General features: G+C 41.9%; 1 protein-coding gene across 2 annotated transcripts; it reads right to left on the reverse strand.

Annotated features, from left to right (window-relative positions):
• Positions 1-17,324, reverse strand: LOC109890195 (hematopoietic progenitor cell antigen CD34). 2 transcript variants are annotated; one of them, XM_031825069.1, is made up of 8 exons: positions 17,181-17,324; positions 7,800-7,907; positions 7,406-7,641; positions 6,799-6,879; positions 4,926-5,046; positions 4,778-4,830; positions 3,143-3,292; positions 1-1,313 (listed from the first exon to the last, which is right to left on the reverse strand). In XM_031825069.1, the coding sequence occupies exons 1-8, from the start codon at positions 17,266-17,268 to the stop codon at positions 1,167-1,169; spliced, it is 984 nt and encodes a 327-aa protein (XP_031680929.1). In that variant the 5' UTR covers positions 17,269-17,324; the 3' UTR covers positions 1-1,166. The 2 variants fall into 2 exon arrangements, with proteins under 2 accessions (XP_031680929.1, XP_020337760.1); XM_020482171.2 differs by having other exon boundaries at positions 7,406-7,644; positions 17,181-17,323.
• Positions 17,325-19,382: the final 2,058 nt, after the last annotated feature.

Genomic DNA, 19,382 nt, shown 5'->3' on the forward strand with positions numbered 1-19,382 from the left:
CAACATTGACACAATCAGAATTTATGTGGGACACAGATATTACAAACCGAGAAAAGGGGCATATGTACACATGCAATATTGTATGAAAACAATCAGTCCTTAAAAAACAATAGCTAAAATACAGCTTTCATCCATGTATGTATGTTTCATGATGGACTGATTTATTGAGGATATAAAGTGTCTTTGAAATGTTGAATATGTCAGGGGTTTTGTCCAAATCTAGCGGCAGTGCACCATAGAGGCTAATATTATTGATCAAATTTGCCACACAAAACTTGTCTGTCTGTTTTCCTGAATAATAAAATGAGTCTACCTGGTTCAACATTCTCAAAGACACAGTGGTAAGTCAGAACAGAAAAAACATGTTTAAAAAACTGTACAATAGAAAGTTTGTCTTGATAAATAGTGACACACTAAGCCTACTGTACATAATTCTGAAACAAACATACGGCAGCCCCTCACACAATTTATGACAGGCCTGGATTAAAGGCAACAGGATTCAACTCTGAGCTCTGCACTAGCCAGTCATATTGATACTTATTTTAAAGCTGCCTATTCAACTTCTCCAATGGTTCAAATGATCTCCATTAATTGAATCACTCTTTCTCCACTTCTGTTACCCAAATTTGACTTCTTACCTCGAACAGGCGAGTCAAAAAACAATCACATAAGATCATACAAACAAATGAAACCAAGCAATCAATACTTTAAACTACAATGACCCTTTAGTTCAAATGAGTACATTTAAGATCTGCAAGTGTTTAAGATATAGCATATACCTTGATTTATACTTGAATTTGGAAACAGCAACGCAAACGGTCAATTTTGGTGATCTGTTGCCCTTTCTTTGCTGTGATTATTGTTTCTGGACTGCAGTCTGTGTCCCAGCTGTCCAGTCCCCCAAACTGAGTTTAGGCTCCTTCTCTGATGCTACTGAAACCTAATAGAGGCCAGTGATCACAATCTCTTCTTCACATTACAGGCATTGTCTTCATCAGTTTCCTCATTGTCATCATCCTGGGGGTGGAGGGTTGGATCAGGTGGGGTTGGATGTTGAATCTGTGTCTGTGTCAGAGTGCAGTATCCCCAGGTAACTCTAAGGGGGAGAGGTACTGGGAATGTGGTAATGGAGGAATGGGGCGGTGGGGGTGTCCTTCAGAGCTTGTTCACATTTCGGTGTCGGCAACGGGGGTCTGGGTGGCGGAGTGGCCGTTGGTGGGGGGCTTGTCCAGGGGCTCCTGCGGTTGCAGAGGGGCCACAGACACCAGGGTGTTGGCCTGGTTCTCCTCATCCACCTGGAAACCCTCTTCGGCCTGCAGGCACAACAGAGGAACCATATAGATTCAATTAAAGAAACACTGATGGCAGGCTGGGATGGGCCATAAGTGTTAAGAGGTATAGAGCTTGGACTTACTACTGAAATATTGTGATAACAGTACAGATTCAACAGAAGGAATAGCAAACAACGGCACATCACATACAGTTTGCACTGAGTATTGAGTTTAGGACATGTTTTATATAGTGGCAAGAAAAAGTATGTGAACCCTTTGGAATTACCTGGATTTTTGCATCAATTGGTCATAACATTTGATCTGATCTTCATCTAAGTCACACCAATAGACAAATACAGTCTGCTTAAACTAATAACACACAAACAATTATAGATTTCATGTCTTTATTGAACACACCGTGTAAACATTCACAGTGCAGGGTGGAAAAGTATGGGAACCCTTGGATTTAATAACTGATTGACCCTCCTTTGGCAGCAATAACCTCAACCAAGCGGATCAGACCTGCACAACGGTCAGGAGGAATTCTGCTTAAACATGGGAATTCATTTTTTTCTGTCAATGATACTGTAGCAAGCTGTCCAGGCCCTGAGGCAGGAAATCAGCCCCAAACCATGATGCTGCCTCCACCATATTTTACAGTTGGGAATGAGGTTTTGATGTTGGTGTGCTGTGCCTTTTTTTCCTCCACATATAGTGTGGTGTTCCTTCCTTCCAAACAACTCAACTTTAGTTTAATCAGTCCACAGAATATTTTGCCAGTAGTGCTGTGGAACATTCAGGTGCTCGTTTGCATACTTCAGACGTGCAGCAGTGTTTTTTGGGGGGGATAGCAGTGGCTTCTTCCGTGGTGTCCTTCCATGAAAACCATTCTTGTTTAGTGTTTTACATATAGTAAACTCGTCAACAGAGATGTTAGCATGTTCCAGAGATTTCTGTAAATCTTTAGCTGAGACTAGGATTTTTCTTAACCTCATTGAGCATTCTGCGCTGTGCTCTTGCAGTCATCTTTGCAGGATGGCCACTCCTCAGGAGAGTAGCAACAGTGCTGAACTTTCTCTATTTGTAGACAATTTGTCTTGCTGTGGACTGATGAACATCAGGGCTTTTAGAGATACTTTTGTAACCCTTTCCAGCGTTATGTAAGTCAACTATTCTTAGTCTTCTGAGATCTTTGTTTTTGAGGCATGGTTCACATCAGGCAATGCTTCATGGGAATAGCAAACACTCACATTTTGTGAGTGTTTTTTATATTGCAGGGCAGTTCTAACCAGTATCTCCAATCTCATCTCAGTGATTGGACTTGCCTAGTTAAATAAAGGTTAAATAAAATAAAAAAAATAAAAAATGTAAATGTACAAATAAAACACAATCACTCTATGATGCAATGTAAACATGTATGGTGGAGATAGGGAGTCTGGGCTGAGGTTAGGAATGTTTTTGTCAATCAGATGAGATTGAGGTTAGTTTATGCGATGCCTATGACGATTGACTGTGAAAAGAAGACGCCAAAGGAAGGCAGTGCCATATACTTTTGTCTAAACCAGCATATGGGTGTGGCCCATATGAAAGCTATTTCAGACAATCTCATGAGGCTTTTGTAGGAGAAAAAAAATGTAACTTGTGGCCACCTGGTATGAGGATGAAATAGAAACAGCAGAGAAGACTTAGAGCTGTTTATGTGAGTGTGGGTTTGAGTGAGGAAGCAACCAAAGGATAACCACACCTTAAATCCAGTCATAACATTTTAAATAGACAAGCAAGAGGTGCATCAACCACCCAGTCTTCCCAGTGAACTTGGTCCTTTACAGTTTTAGCTTTCTATGGGTCTCTCTCATATCATGACCACTCACCAGTCTCGCTCCCTTGGGTGGTGGGCGGTGGGTTTTCAGGTAGTAGCCTGCGATGAGAAGAATAGCCAGGAGCAGTCCAGTGAGCAGCAGGGAGACCAGCACTAGCTTGGAGTTCTTCCCCCAGCGAGGAACAGCTTCCTCAAAATCAATCTGGAGAGACGAGAGTTATACACGTTAATATCAGGAATTCAGGGTTTTCATAAATGTGAGGGGGACGCAGGGGGGACGGGGAAAAAAGTTCTAAATAGTTTTACAAGCAAAGAATCCACAATCCCTGCATGGCTGGAACTATACATGGTCTTTCTTACAAAATACCCTGTGTGAATTACAGCAGTCATCTGCATTTTTCTGGTATATATTGTATACTGTCACTAGTAATAGCAGGGCCTCTGATGCCATCTGGATCAGGATATTTTACCCCTAGACTGTAGAGCCGGGATAGGCAACTGGCAGCCCCCTTCAGTAGACCATGAACCAATTAAAACAGTCGGGGTCTCAACTTCCTGTTGAGAGTTAGAATAATAGAATATACAAGGTGCAATTTTAAAATTTGGTTGTGTAACTGTGTTGTTTTTGTCACACTGCTTTGCTTTATCTTGGCCAGGTCGCAGTTGTAAATGAGAACTTGTTCTCAGCTGGCCTACCTGCTTAAATAAAGGTGAAATTAAAATAAAACAAATAAAACTCAATTAGCCTATGTCAGCAATTGTATTTTAGATTGGTAAATTAGTTTAGCGGCCAGCTATCTAAACTTGTGGTAAGCATGGTTGAATTACTAACCAGGGTACTGCCCATTTGATCATCAGTTATCATGTTAAAAACTGCAAACATTTACCTCCACCCTATGGTAAAGTGTGTAGAACTGCAGTAAAATAGCTGTAAAACTACAAACGCAGACCCACATAATGAGTTATGTTTTTTTGTGGCCCCCATCAAAGTTGCCCATCCCTGATGTAGAGGATGACTATACGCTTTCTGTACCCAGGGCTATCGTAAGGCTATACAGTATAGAGATAACTGACTGAGTGGAGAAAGGGCATAATCTCCCAACCCTCCACAGCAAAGTCTGAACACAAAGGTGCCATTGAACTGACTGACCAACATAATGAGAAAAGTGTGGCTGGGTGCAGCTCACTAAACTGTTTTTAGTGCTGCAAGGGGTGTAAGAGCGGGTGTAGAGATGGAGCACAGAGTGTCTAATGTCAAAAGGACAACATGGTTGGAGGGAGCATGAGAAGGATCACCCATTCCTCATTCCCGCTGGGAACACTCAACACCATGTCCACCGGGAAAAAAATGATTTTTCTTTTTCTTCTGTTTGTCATGCAACATCTTCCCGGCAGCTTGGAGCCGTGAGTGAGGAATCATGTCTGTGGTGGAGGCGTGTCTCCTTGTTTATTTCACTGTGGTTAGATCAGGAGCCAAATCAGCACTATGACTTTACCTCACTTGCCACTATGCACAAATTAAAGCCCTTTATTGTAGGTGTTACTGCAGTGGCCACTGAACATAATGTCTTTCTCATGACTCAGACATGGACGTGTACGTGGTGTGAATTCTGTGAACTTCATATGTGGAATTGGAATAATGTGTTGTTTTCCTGGTATTTAATTATACAGAGACGTGAGACTCTACCTTGTCTTTTATATTGTCATTGTTGAACTTCTCTGCCATTCCTTTAGCATCAGCTGTAAGAAGAGAACATGTGATTTGGTTAATATTTTTTCAACAACAGACTATCAGAGTCATCCCACATAATTAAAAAGCAGAGGAGGAGGCTAACCTTCTATGTATTGGCCAAAGATCAGGATTTCATTAGAGTTGTCCTCCTGAAAGACCTCCAGTTTACAGTCCACCCCACACAGGTGCTCCAGAACACTTTCAATTTTAGACCTGGTCTGTTCCTGTGGAAAGACTAGTTGGATTAATAAAGTGTTTGCACTTGGGGCTACAGAACCTCTGGTTAGTCCTTGTCATTTAGATAACAGAAGTGGGAATTGTCTTCCCGAAATGTGCTCACATACAGTACATTAATGTGCATACACATTCACAACTATGGCTCTTTAGAAATGTATACCCTGAGAGGAACCTACCTCATCCCATCTTTCTTTCTTTCCCATAAGCCAAAAAATGATACCAAAACCTTGTGCAATTATACTCCACCCCATGTAACATGATCCAAATAGAGCCACCAGCCCCCACAGACAGCTCTGCTCAAACCCTTGATTCCAGCCCCAGAGTGGACAGCTGGCCTCATTACAAAGCTCACGGGCTCTGCCAAGGAAACTAGACCGCTCTCAAGGCCTCATCTGCTATGGCACTCAGAGCATGTAGAATATAATTAATGTACAGCACACAAACTATAATCTTTATGTTGAAAACAGTTTTATTCACTTCTCTTTTCCCTGAATCAACTTATTTTCGAGTACTCTCTGTAAGGGGTTAGAATTGAGGGGTGAGGGGTCATTGGATGACATGTATTTGCTAGCCTACTTTATGTTATCATTCAGGAATGTTCTATTAGAAGTTTGAGTAGTTGCTGTTAGCTCAAGGTAAAACATGTTTTGCCTCCAGCCCCTGATGCAGCTATATTGTGTAGTGCACCATTTACCTCAGAATTGTATCAGTATTCATCAGTAATTTGTTTATAATTGAAAACATTAAAAAAAAAAATCTAAATATGATCCTCATATAATTGGAAACATACATGGATGTGTCATTAAGATCCCCCACATCAAAGGAAATGTGGTGTCTAACCCGGATGAAGCCAATCAAGTCATAACGCTTAATCTGGTGTAAGAGTGAGCGTGTCACTGATTACATGCCATGCTGCAGGGGCTTTCCCATGCAAGCCTAAATGGAGAAAGAGTGGGGGGAGCTCGGTCCCATTCAATACTGTTACATAGGTTACATAGGCTTCTTAATGGGAGACTCCTCTATTCCAGGGAACCATTTAATACAATTTAATCTTGACTGAGATCAGAGGAGCTGGAGCTCCAGACGGCAGGCAGACAGACACAGCTGAGAAATGCCAGACATCCCTTCCCTTACCTGGCCCGACCTACACGGAGCGGAATTCCTGTTAGCCCAACCGGCACTGCCCCAAGACGCTGAGGAATCACTTTGATACATACGCTACAGCAGCAGCCCCACCACCGCCCAGCCACCCTTCACGCCAAACCTTTCGACACGTTCTTCTCACCCTATCTGGACCTCTCTCCTGAAGGCATACCTTGAGTTGTAACAAACTATTTTGACTCCCCCTTCTCACCTGGCAGGCATAACTAGGGAGGAGAAGGGCTGGTGTGCCACTTCCTTGAAAACTGCCCACTGGAGACATATTAATCACTGCTGATTAATGAAGAGGAATTTCCTTCTTAGCTCATGAGCAATGATTTGAAAAGGGGCAAATTGAAAGTGGCATCTCTGTAAACAAACCTTCCTGTTATGATTTTGCTTCAAGACCCAATCATCTATCTTAGCTTCCGCTCACATTTTCCACCTTGAGACTACCCTCTGGATACAGTTTGAACTGAGGTAGACACTGCTGCCAAGAGGGTTTCCTGAATGTCAGATCAGGAAGGCAGTGGCTTTTCTTTTGGTGAGGTGTGTGTCCATACATGTGCGTGCATACCTGTGGCGTGGACAGTACTTACACAGCTGGACGAGGCCTTTAGTTTCAGACTCACTGCATCTCTGTCCTGGACCGCTTCTTTATCAACACACATCACACCAGCCTGTGGAGAGAGACCAGACCACTTCAGTTAGACTAGAGTGTGTGTCATTCATTCTGTATTTGGATTGGGTGATTTGGATGATATAAAAAATACGAATAATATTATACTTTTTTTTGTACTTTTTACCCCTTTTTCTCCCCAATTTTGTGATATTTCAATTGGTAGTTAGTCTTGTCCCATCGCTGCAACACAGTGCATGCTTAACGCGGAAGCCAGCCACACCAATGTGTCAGAGGAAACACCATAACAACTGGTGACCGAAGTCAGCGTGCATGTGCCTGGCTCGCCACAAGGAGTCACTAGAGCGCAATGGGACAAGGACATCGCGGCCGGCCAAACTCTCCCCTAACCCAGACAACACTGGGCCAATTGTGTGCCGCATCATGGGTCTCCCGGTCGCGGCCAGCAGCGATATAGCCCAGGATTGAACCCGGGACTGTAGTGACACTGCGATGCAGTGCCTTAGACCGCTGCGCCACTCGGGAGGCCCACTTTGGATGGTATTGTCACTGCACTCTAGGATCACCTCTGGAATGAGCACCATGTCACTTGACTGAGAGGTCAGAATCTGCTGGGGAGCCTGGGTCTCCTGGTCGTCGTCTGTGGTTGCTGCTTCACCAGCCTTCCCTGTGGCCTCCCTTATGTCTGTGGTCTCCTCTACCACCTTGGTGACTGGAGCTGCTGTGGTGTCATCTAAAATGTCTGAGAGGTCCAGTCCAGGAATACTGGGGAATACAATGATCTGGAAAAAGGGTGTATCTGCTTCTGAAAAAAGGGTTAGGGTTTTAGGCCTATGTCCAATTGTATTTAATTCATTGTTGACAAAAAAATGATGGGATGAGCCTATAGGACGGTATATAAATACAGCAACACCCATAGTGGCTCTGTGGAGATAATCTGCTAATGGATAAGTGTCTTACCTTCATCTGACAGTTGTGTAGGATCAATGTCATCCCCACGAATGACTCCAGCATCATTCACTGGCCGTGTGGGCCCAGTAACAACCTCATATTCTGCAACTACGCCACCTGGAAGAGAACAACAACTGGATAACTTATAGTATAACACTTGCATCCCAACATGTAGCTACTATGACAACTTTGTCACAACAATGATGTCCAATCCTGAAAGAGTAGAGTCTTCTGTGTCACTTATCTTGAGGGTTGCTATTCTAATTTACACCAAGCTACATGGTAATTTGTGTTGACTTTTACATGACATTGAATTTCCATGCTATGCTCAACTGAGCCCAGACCTATCCTGGCTTATATCACCACATTAATTCTACAGCATGTGTGCAAATAGACTTGACTTAGCACCTGGACTCGCAGAACTGATAGAATTTCCTGCCACACCAATGGGCAATCCTTCACACCTCATGGGCTGTGAATGTAATCTAGAGTGAGGTGTTTGTGTTAAACTAATGGTGCCCGTCTCTAATAGACTCCACCCAGGGCCTGACCTGAAATCAATTAGGCCCCATGCAGCACTAAAGAAGGGCCTGTAATTAATAGCCTAAATGTAGGATAAGTCTTCAGCTCAGCCTGTTCCAAGTTCAAGTTTGTAGTCTTATTAGTCTCATGTACAGGATAAACAAGGTAGACACCGTCCAATGAAATGCTTACTTGCAGGCTCCTTCTCAACAATAATAAAATACAAGAATGCCAACAAAGTAAATGGCTCAGTAGAATATAATAAACATTTTAGCATCAGTATAATACAGGAAGACACAATTTATAATACAATGTTTACACATGTATCAGAAAGGGGGGGATTGTGGGCCAAGTGTTTAAATTGTGCACTATTAGCAATAGTAAATAAGAGTCTGGTAGCTGCAATTGTGATGTGTGTGTGTGTGTGTGTGTGTGTGTGTGTGTGTGTGTAGCATGAGTGTGTGTGAGCATGCATGTGTGCTAAAGGACGGAGAGTCAGTGCAGGTCCCCAGTCCAGTTCAAGTGTATAGCAGTCTGATGGCTTTTAGATAGAAACTGTTGCAGACCATGCTCCGATACCGTCTGTCTGATGGTAAGGGAGTGAACAGCTCATGAGTGGGGTCCTTGATGATGCTGCGGGACTTCCTCAGTAATTGTTTCAAGTAGATGTCTTGGATGCGTGGGAACACGGCCCCAGTGCAAATAAACGTTCTCTTGTCGCTGCCAGCCAGGGAGCCTGACCCCAGACACACTCCCGCAGGGATGGTAGGTACGAGCCCCCCAGGAAAATTTATCTCTGGTCTAATGACAGACATTATGGGACCTATGTGGCAAGTACACTTGCTTTAATACATAGGCCTCTGTGTAATTTACTGGAAATGGAAGTTATATTATTACACTCTTTAAAGTCTTAGTATGTGCATTCATGTCCTCATACCCAGTTAGCTATGTGGCTGGACAGATAAGATTCTTACTTCTTCAAAACTACTTAACTACTGGGGATGTGGATGTGGATTAGTATACACTAAACAAACACATAAATGCAACATGTAACGTGTTTGTCCCATGTTTCATGAGCCGCAGAACTGCAGACCGTGTGGATGGTGTCGTGTGGGCAAGCGGTTTGCTGATGTTCAACAATGTGAACAGAGTGTCCCATAACGGCAGTGGGCTTATGGTACGGGCAGGCATAAGCTATGAACAACAAATGCAATTGCATTTGATTGGTGGCAATTTGAATGCATACAAATACAGTGATGACATTCTGTTGCCCATTGTGAGACCCATTTGTTTTTAAGGTATCTGTGACCAACAGATGCATATCTGTATTCCCAGTCATGTGAAGTCCATAGGTTAGGGCCTAATGAATATATTTCAATTAACTTTTTTCCTCATATGAACAATAACTCAGTAAATATTTTGAAATTGTTGCATGTTGCGTTTATATTTGTTTCGGTATAACACCTGCACCGCTTTCACACTCTCGAAAACGAACTTATAATTTAAACCCTTGAAGCATTTGATATTTCAATAAACCAACCATCAAATATGGTATGTCTAAAGTCTTCTTTGCCAGGCGTTATGCTATAAGAGAGGTGCCACTCACTGCTAAAAGAGGGTAAGGATATCTCTCCAGTGTGTAACACCCATTATCCTCCAACAGGGTGAAACCATGGGCATATAAACGCCATGGCAAGTTTTAAAGTGAAATATAAGACCCTTGTGCCTGTAAGTGGGGCCTTTTGAATGGGGGTCTTGATATATCACTGATACCCTTACATGGGGATGGCCATGTCTTTTAGACTAATGGGATTTGATACTGACTCCATCTCAGTCCTAGCTCTCATATGCCACGAAGAAGTAATAGGAGAGCTGTGCTTCCCTAGACAACACCAGTGCCCGTTTCAGACTCATTAGTCAGTAGAATACACAATATCAAATCATCTAGGTGAATTAAGTTTCCATCTAGCTAGCCTGTTAAACATCTGAACTCCTTGCTGAAATATACTACTCTTTACTGAAATTGTTGGCTCACAGTGATATTGAATTAATACTTTTTCTCCAAAAATGTATTATTTTACTACTTCTACTCATCAGGCCCTCTGAGGTGAAAGCCTGTTTTACGTGAAGTGCCAGACTTAATAGTTTCTACTATTGAATGCTAATATTGTCAGCTACTACGGACAGTGCTAATACAGTGGATACCATGCTGGGCAGTGTATGTTCAATAGACTAAACTGACATAGATATTAGTGTTTTTATACCAGTACTAAGTCATGGTTCTGACTCCCTTTTTCCTGAGATTGAACATGTTTACTGAGATACTAATGGCCCCCTCCTTTCCCTTTCCACTCCTCTCACACAACGTCATTACCTCACCCACTAGGCATTATGATAATTCTGTAGATCTCATTACGACTCTCTCCTCCCTCCCTGTCATTTCTCCATACAGTAACACATTGTTGTTTTCTGGTTAAAGCCACATAAGTCTTGTCCAAGCAAGAACAGGTCATAGCCATTCTAAAATAAAAGTGTGTAGAATAATTGGCAGGGTTTTGGATAGGCTACTGTATCACTAGGTTGGACATTTCCGACTGTCTTTCCACCGTGTTTGCTTGTGGAATTGAACATTTACAGTCAGTTGTTGCAGTGTGTTAAATGCTGTGTGTTGCATTGATTGGATTGGCTAAATCCGTATGATGAGTAGGTGTCAAACAGTCAGCGTGCTGTGTAAACAGATGAGTCAACAGTACTGAGGGAGGTTCTCACACTGGTATACGTAGGCTAGAAACTGTTAATACAGGTGTCACTTGAGTTTGTTTTTTCCTGCAGTTTTGTGGCAGTTTAATTGTGTTTACTAATAGATGCCCTGAAGCCCAAGGCAAAAAAAGAGGAGACTACGGATTATCTTGTTTGAATGACTTAGGATCTCGTTTAAGCGACTTCGTAAAAAATATACATTGTATTTACACCCCTTGACTTTTTCCACGTTTTGTTGTGTTACAGCCTGAATTTAAAATGGATAACATTTCGATTTTGTGTCACTGGTCTACACACAATACCCCATATTGTCAAAGTGGAATTATGTTTTTAGAAATTTGTTCAAATTCATTAAAAATGAAAAAATGAAATGTCTCGAGTCAATACGTACTCAAACCCTTTGTTTTGACAAGCCTAAATAAGTTCAGGAGTACAAATTTGCATAACAAGTCACTTAATAAGTTCCATGGACTCACTCTGTGTGCAACAATAGTGTTTAACATGATTTTTTTCTGACTAACTCATCTCTGTACCCTACACATACGATGATCTGTAAGGTCCATCAGTCACGCAGTGAATGTCAAACACAGATTCAACCACAAAAACCAGGGAGGTTTTCCAATGCCTCGCAAAGAAGGGCATCTATTAGTAGATGGTTAAAATAAAACTTTTAATATCTCGTTGAGCATGGTGAAGTTATTAATTACACTTTGGATGGTGTATCAATACACCCAGTCACTACAAAGACACAGGTGTCCTTTCTAACTTCCTGTTTCCAACAAGGCTCTAAAGTAAAACTGCAAAAAATGTGACAAAGAAATTCCCTTTATGTCCTGAATACACAGTATTGTGTTTGGGACAAATCCAACACAACACATCACTGAGTACCACTCTTCATATTTTCAAGCATGGTGGTGGCTGCATCATGTTATGAGTATGCTTTTCATCCGCACGGACTAGATTTTGTTAGGATAAAATAAAGTACAGGCAAAATCCTAGGGGAAAACCAGGTTCAGTCTTCTTTCCAACAGAAACTGTGAGACAAATTCACCTTTCAGCAGGACAATAACCTAAAACACAAGGCCAAATATACTCTGGAGTTGCTTACCAAGATGTCATTGAATGTTCCTGAGTGGCCTAACTAGAGTTGTGTTTTAAATCGTCTTGAAAATCTATGGCAAGACTTGAAAATGACTGTCTAACAATAATCAACAACCAACTTGACAGAGCTTGAAGAATAAAAAAAGTATAATGTGCTGTAATCGCAGATGTTATCGCTGCCAAAGGTCTTGACTCAAGGGGTTGAATACTTATCTAATCAAGATACAGTATGTTTGTTATTTTTTTTAAATTATTATTATAATTTAATTTTTTACAATTTTGATCAAATTTTTATTCCATTTTGACAGAGTATTTTGTGTAGATCGTTGACAAAAAAATGACAATTAAATCCATTTTAATCCCACCTAGTAACACAACAAAATGTGTAAAAAGTCAAGGGGTGTGAATACTTTCTGAAGGCACTGTATTAACACTGAGAACACCTTCCTAATACTCTGTTGCACGTCCTTTTGCTACCAGCCTCAATTTGTCGGACTTGGACTCTTAAATATTTCGTCTTGCACATTGACCCTCTGAATGGCACACATACACAATGCATGTCTCAAGGCTAAAAATTCCTCCCCTTCATCTACACTGATTAAAGTGGATTTAAGGGATCATAGCTTTTGCCTGGATTCACCTAGTCAGGGTACTGTCATGGAAAGAGCAGGTGTTAATATGTATATACACTACCGCTCAAAAGTTTGGGGTCACTTAGAAGTGTCCTTGTTTTTGAAAGAGAAGCAAATATTTTGTCCATTAAAACAACATCAACTTGATCAGAAATACAGTGTAGACATGGTTAATGTTGTAAATGACTATTGTAGCTGGAAACGGCTGATTTTTAATGGAATATCTACATAGGCCCATTATCAGCAACCATCACTCCTGTGTTCCAATGGCACGTTATATTAGCTAATCCATGTTTGACATTTTAAAAGGCTAATTGATCATTAGAAAAACCTTTTGCAATTATGTTAGCACAGCTAACAACTGTTGTTCTGATTAAAGAAGCAATAAAACTGGCCTTTAGACTGGTTGATTAGTTGGCGCATCAGCATTTGTGGGTTCGATTACAGGCTCAAAATGGCCAGAAACAAATAACTTTCTTATGAAGCTCATCAGTCTATTCTTGTTCTGAGAAATGAAGGCTATTCCATGCGGGGAATTGCCAAGAAACTGAAGATCTCGTACAGCGCTGTGTACTACTCCCTTCACAGAACAGCACAAACGGTATCTAACCAGAATAGAAAGAGGAGTGGGAGGACCCGGTGCACATCTGAGCAAGAGGACAAGTCCATTAGATTGTCAAGTTTGAGAAACAGACGCCTCACACGTCCTCAACTGGCAGCTTCATTAAATAATACCCGCAAATCACCAGTCTCAATGTCAACAGTGAAGAGGTGACTCTGGGATGCTGGACTTCTAGGCAGAGTTCCTCGTTCCATTGTCTGTGTTCTTTTGCCCATCTTAATATTTTATTTTTATTGGCCAGTCTGAGATATGGCTTTTTCTTTGCAACTCTGCCTAGAAGTCCAGCATCCTGGAGTTGCCTCTTCACTGTTGACGTTGAGACGGGTGTTTTGCGGGTACTATTTAATGAAGCTGCTTACATAGGATGAGAAACAATACTCAGAGCCACAGCTCCATGCTACTTGTCAGACAGAGAACTGATACTATATACTCGTGGTTGGGATGGGATTGGCTCATGTCTTGCCCATTGTTAAAATATTTTTGGTCCAAATTGGATGTTAGGTACTATATTTATTGAATATTATACGAATCGTATAAATTAAAATGGCCAATTTTTGGATCCAATCAATTGGCTTAATTTCTCAGAGATCAAATTATATTTCAACAAAATAATGTTGCATGAATGCTAATCTTAACAGAAACGATTTCAGAACAATCTGAGATGGTGGGTGTCAATTCTTGTTCTTGAGCTTTTAGAGTTGGAACGATGCTGAATACAACCTCACTCTACTGGCGTTTCTAGTCACTCTTCAGGTTTCTCTTGTGTATGACACTATAGTACATCTCAGGAATTTGCGTCTGAAAGTGCTGCTTTTAGTGGCTGAGGAATGTGACATTGGACCTCAGTCCCTCGGGGTATAAACACAGCATTGCAGCTCTTGCCTCTGAAACAGCAGAATCCTGACCTGCCAACATCATCTCTGTCTCTGTCCCAGAACCAACCCAGTCATCTTTTCCCTGGCATTAAACCCAGAAAGAGGATGAAGGATCTCATGTTTTCAATCAGGCCCTAATGCTGCACCCATGGCTGCCCCACCCTGCGGTTATGACAGCTAAGTGCTGGGGACTTCAGTCAGGATTCAGTACACACGACATCTGTTTCTACTTGTGTATGTATTTCACTCCACCGATTGTCCGTTACAGTTTCACTGCTGTATACATTACCTTAACTGTTCCTGTCTGGACAGAGTAAATAAGAAAACGTTTGGACATAGATTCAGTCCTAAGAGAATCACAAGGAGATCTCATATCTCCTGCAGACTAATTACTAACATGCCTCTGGAGGTGATATTCAATAACAGTAAGGACACTCATGTCCAGACTGGACTAAACAATATCAGGACACTCAAATGGAAAGGTGAACTTGCCTTTAACAAAAAACTGAATGCTTTTACATTTAGAATGATTCATTTATTTTGGTTTAAAAAAAAATGTTTTAAACAAAAAACGGGGGGGTGAAAGATATAGTTAAGTACTGAGGAGAGAACTGGGTGGAAAAGCAGCCTGCTTCTCATTAGGAATAGCCTAATATTATTATCACAAGTCCATGTGTTGTCTCTGAGATAAAAACCAAATCTGCTTAATTCTGTTACGGGGCGGCAGGTAGCCTAGTGGTTAGAGCGTTGGGCCAGTAACCAAAAGGTTGCTAGATCGAATCCCTGAGTTCTGCCTTTGAGTTCTGCCTCTGAACAAGGCAGTTAACCCACCCATTGTAAATAAGAATTTGTTCTTAACTGACTTTCCTAATAAAATAAATGTGTGTATACCTGAGTAGGTATTTACAAGCAACCCCTTGCTCAGATTGGGTGCTGGGTTTCAGCCGTAGGTCATTTTGTTGGGCATGTTCCTATGTGAGTGTTCAGTAGATGTTGCTAAAACAATATCTATGATTCACATAATTACAGGCCCTGAGGTCAGGTCGAGTTCTTTCTGAAACTAGTAAGCCTCCTTAACCAAGGAAAAGCATATGGCTTAAATCCTTTGTAGTGTGTTCACAAACACAACCTCTAGAAATGTTAGTTAGAGACTTCAGTTAAGAAAACAAGGTGGTTTAACTCAAATTCAAACTTAGACCGGCAGGCATTTACAATCTCATCATGTCAAGGTGTAATAAGGTGGAGAGATTGCAGATGAGATCCATCTATTCTCTGTTTTGTTAAGTTGAACTTTTAGAGGTGACATTAAAAAGTTACAATTGAATCAAGTTTTGGGGTTCCACAACACCTTAGTAGATTCCATCATGCTGCTGTTTTGCTGTAGCTCTTTGAATCGTTTCTCTAACCCCATCTCTCACAAGCCCCTCCTACTACAGCTACTGTTTGCCAGTGTCTTTTAGTTCTGACTCAATCCAGCGTACTACAGTAATTCTGCGTAGTGCTAACATAATACAGCCCTCTCTCTTCCACATCTCTAAAGTTGATGGTAGCACCCAGCGATAAAACAAATGGTATAAATATGAATTTGTTTGAAGGCAAAAAAACTTGTCTCTTCCCAGGAAGTACGGTCTTTAAACAAACTATAGACTGCTTTGTTCTTTTCCTTTCTTTTCTCACTCTCGCCATCTTTCTCCCTCTCTGTTTCTCTGTCCCTACTGTACCTCTTGCTTCTCCTGTTGCTTTTCCACCTCTTGCACCCATGCATTCTCCCTCACACTGCTTGGAACAACTGTAAGGCATTCTGGTACCAGTAATGTATGTCAGCGAGCTTGGCATGGCATTGTGATGCTTATCTTTTCATTGAATGGTGAATTATATTAAATAAGTGTCCATGCATTCTTAAGATTCAAGATTTTGTAAGATACAATACCAGTCAAAGGTTTGGACACACCTACTCATTCATGGGTTTTATCTTTATTTTGACTGTTTTCTACATTGTAGAATAATAGTGAAGACATCAAAACTATTAAATGACACATTTGGAATCATATAGTAATGAAAAAAGTGTTAAACAAATCCAAATATATTTGAGATTTGAGATTCTTAAAAGTAGCCACCCTTTGCCTTGATGACAGCTTTGCACACTCTTGGCATTTTTTTGGTTAAGACATTATTCCATATCTGTTATTTCATAGTTTTGATGTCTTCACTATACAATGTAGAAAATAATCCAAATAAAGAAAAACCCTTGAATGAGTAGGTGTGTCCAAACTTTTGACTGGTCCTGTATACTGATTCCTTTTCAACGTGAATCTACATGCATGTGTTCCTCAGACCGAGGTACTTTCCATAGCTGAACCAGCTGTCTTCTACTCGTAGAAATAGAATCTGATACTTCCACTACCATTGACATCATCTTTAATAAATCCCATGAACATGGCATGAGTTTGAGATGAAACAAATTACTATCTCAATATGTCATCCTCCACGGCAACAAAAGTCTAATGCAATTAAGTATAACATAAATAACTGCTATTGTTGTAATGTTAGTTTATGTGCAGTTTGGTGTTGCCATCAGAACAAAGACACATGGCTCAAAGTTCAAGTGAAGTCTCTTCTCATTGGCAGGAAATGTGATAGATCAGACGCAGATAGTACAGGATTGGGAGGTTTAGCCTGCTATCAGGCATGTTTCCAGTGTTTATGTTCCAGACAATAAATTATATTCTGTCATGTAAAGACTAGTCTATACTCTAGGCACAGTGACTGCAAAGATACTTCTGAAGAGTCTCTACCCTGACCCTTCCTGTCTCTGCAGATGGCCATGCTTTCTTTCAACTTCAGCTTGGAAAGCATGGATGTATGAATTTTGACTTACCGTGAAGGAGTTTGGCGATGAAAAGCAAAGCGAAAGCTATCATTTTGTGGGTCTCAGTCATTCTCCTTTTGGATGCTGCTGCTAACATTCTCCTCCTGTCCAGTGTGAGGGTTTCCTCCTATCTTGAGCAGGGCGGATAAAGCGCCACTTTTGCTCTGGCACTTTTATATGGCTCTCCTCCCTCGTTGAGGCTCAACCCCACACCCCTTCTCTCACTGGTTAATTAACCCTTCCTTAGTGCCCTCTACTGGGGGGGGGGGGGGGGGTAAGGCAGAAGGAGGGGGAAGAGGAGAAAAATGGGGTGTATAGTTGAACATAGTTTGAAAATCTGTTATTTTGTTATACAAATTATATTGGCTAATTATTCAAAGTTAGAATGCCTGCGGTTCATAAAATGAAATGTCTATAATGAGTGGCTATAACTTCACATTGTGAAGTTGTTCACTTCTATTGTGACCCCAGATCACGCCTAAAAGTGTTTGTAGGGAAGCAGTCATTCAGCACACAATGGAAGGTAGACTGTGGGCCATTTGTGTGTTAATGGCCTTATGCAGATGCACTGAGGTAAAATACGCTTTTAAGATGCTAGCCAAAACATTGGTGTGACCTGTTATTAAGCTAAAAATAAGACCTTCCTACACAAGCCTTTACATTTTTCTTTTTGATGCTGGAGAAACAGGCCGTAACCTGATACCTAATGTCCCCTGTCCCTGCTTTGGCCTCGATTCCCCTCTCTCCCTTCATCCATTTCCTCCCTTTCCCTCAACCCCCATCCCCCATCCCCCATCCCCCTAACCAAACCCCTATCAGTAACATTCAATGAAAACAGCAGCCGCTGAGGTGGATAGTTGGCTTCTTGCTGCTTCTCAGCCTGAGCTTTGCCCTCATCCTGGGAGGAGGGGTTGATGGAGTAGGACTGGGGGGGTTGATGGAGTAGGACTGGGGGGGTTGATGGAGTAGGACGGGGGGGGGGGGGAGATGGGGTAGGACTGGGGGGGGTTGATGGGGTAGGACTGGGGGGGGTTGATGGGGTAGGACTGGGGGGAGTTGATGGGGTAGGACTGGGGGGTTGATGGAGTAGGACTGGGGGGTTGATGGAGTAGGACTGGGGGGTTGATGGAGTAGGACTGGGGGGTTGATGGAGTAGGACTGGGGGGTTGATGGAGTAGGACTGGGGGGTTGATGGAGTAGGACTGGGGGGTTGATGGGGTAGTATGGGTAACTGGGGAATGGACACACCACAGCTGGCGTACACTGCCTATGTCACAGCAGTAAAACATTCTCTACTTAGGCTGTTAAATAGTTAGAGGCATTTTGGCTGCTGTTGTCCCAGTGAATCATGACTTCCTCTCATATAGCAGTAAAAGCACAGAATTCCCTTTTTTTCCACTGTGAAAGAGCAGTTGGAAGTGCAATGGCAAATTCCTCTATCTGTTTCTCTCTCATGGTCTCTCTAACTCTGTCTCTTTTTACTTTCCTCTCTCTCTGCACTCTGTCCTTCCCTCTCTTTCTGACTCCAGCTATAGTCTGTCTTTAGATGGCGTGCTGCAGCCCGGTCTGTCATCGTCTCAGCCCAGGAAACCAATACAGACAGCATGTGCATTCCTCTCCAGCCTGTGAAAAAGCTCATCTGGAAGGCATTTCTCCTCCTTACATTTAGTTGTGACTTGAGGCCTAGGCATTAAATATAGCTTTACATTTTTTTACAGTACGTTGACTGTTGGCCAAATCTGTTGTAGCTTAAGGAGTTTCAAAACACAGTCTCTGTGCCATGTAAATATTTATAGGCCTACATTGAGTGTACAAAACATTAGGGACACATTCATAATATTGAGTTTCACCCACCTTTTCCCCAGAACAGCCTCAATTCGTTGGGGAATGGACTTTAAAAAGGTGTTGAAAGTGTTCCACATGCATTCTGGCCCATGTTGACTCCAATGCTTCCCACAGTTGTGTCAAGTTGGCTGGATGTCCTTTGGGTGGTGGACCATTTTTGATACAAACGAGAAGAACTGCAACACCAGCAGCGTTGCAGTTCTTGACACACTCAAACTGGTGCGCCTGGCACCTACTACCATACCCCGTTCAAAGGCACTTCATTATTTTGACTTGCCCGTTCGCCCTCTGAATGGCACACATACACAATCAATGTCTTAATTGTTTCAAGGTTTAACTTGTCTTCTCCCCTTCATCTACACTGAT

This window comes from Oncorhynchus kisutch, linkage group LG5 (assembly GCF_002021735.2).
Source record: "Oncorhynchus kisutch isolate 150728-3 linkage group LG5, Okis_V2, whole genome shotgun sequence".
NCBI lineage: Eukaryota > Metazoa > Chordata > Actinopteri > Salmoniformes > Salmonidae > Oncorhynchus > Oncorhynchus kisutch.

What these genes read in the sequence shown, in the direction of transcription:
- LOC109890195 (XM_020482171.2), bottom strand. Translation starts at nt 17,268, where the DNA reads ATGTTAGCAGCAGCATCCAAAAGGAGAATGACTGAGACCCACAAAATG. An exon ending in TACACAACTGTCAGATGAAG is followed by an intron (nt 7,645 to 7,799) that starts GTAAGACACTTA and finishes CCCTTTTTTCAG; the next exon opens with AAGCAGATACACCCTTTTTC. An exon ending in CTTTGGCCAATACATAGAAG is followed by an intron (nt 4,831 to 4,925) that starts GTTAGCCTCCTC and finishes CTCTTCTTACAG; the next exon opens with CTGATGCTAAAGGAATGGCA.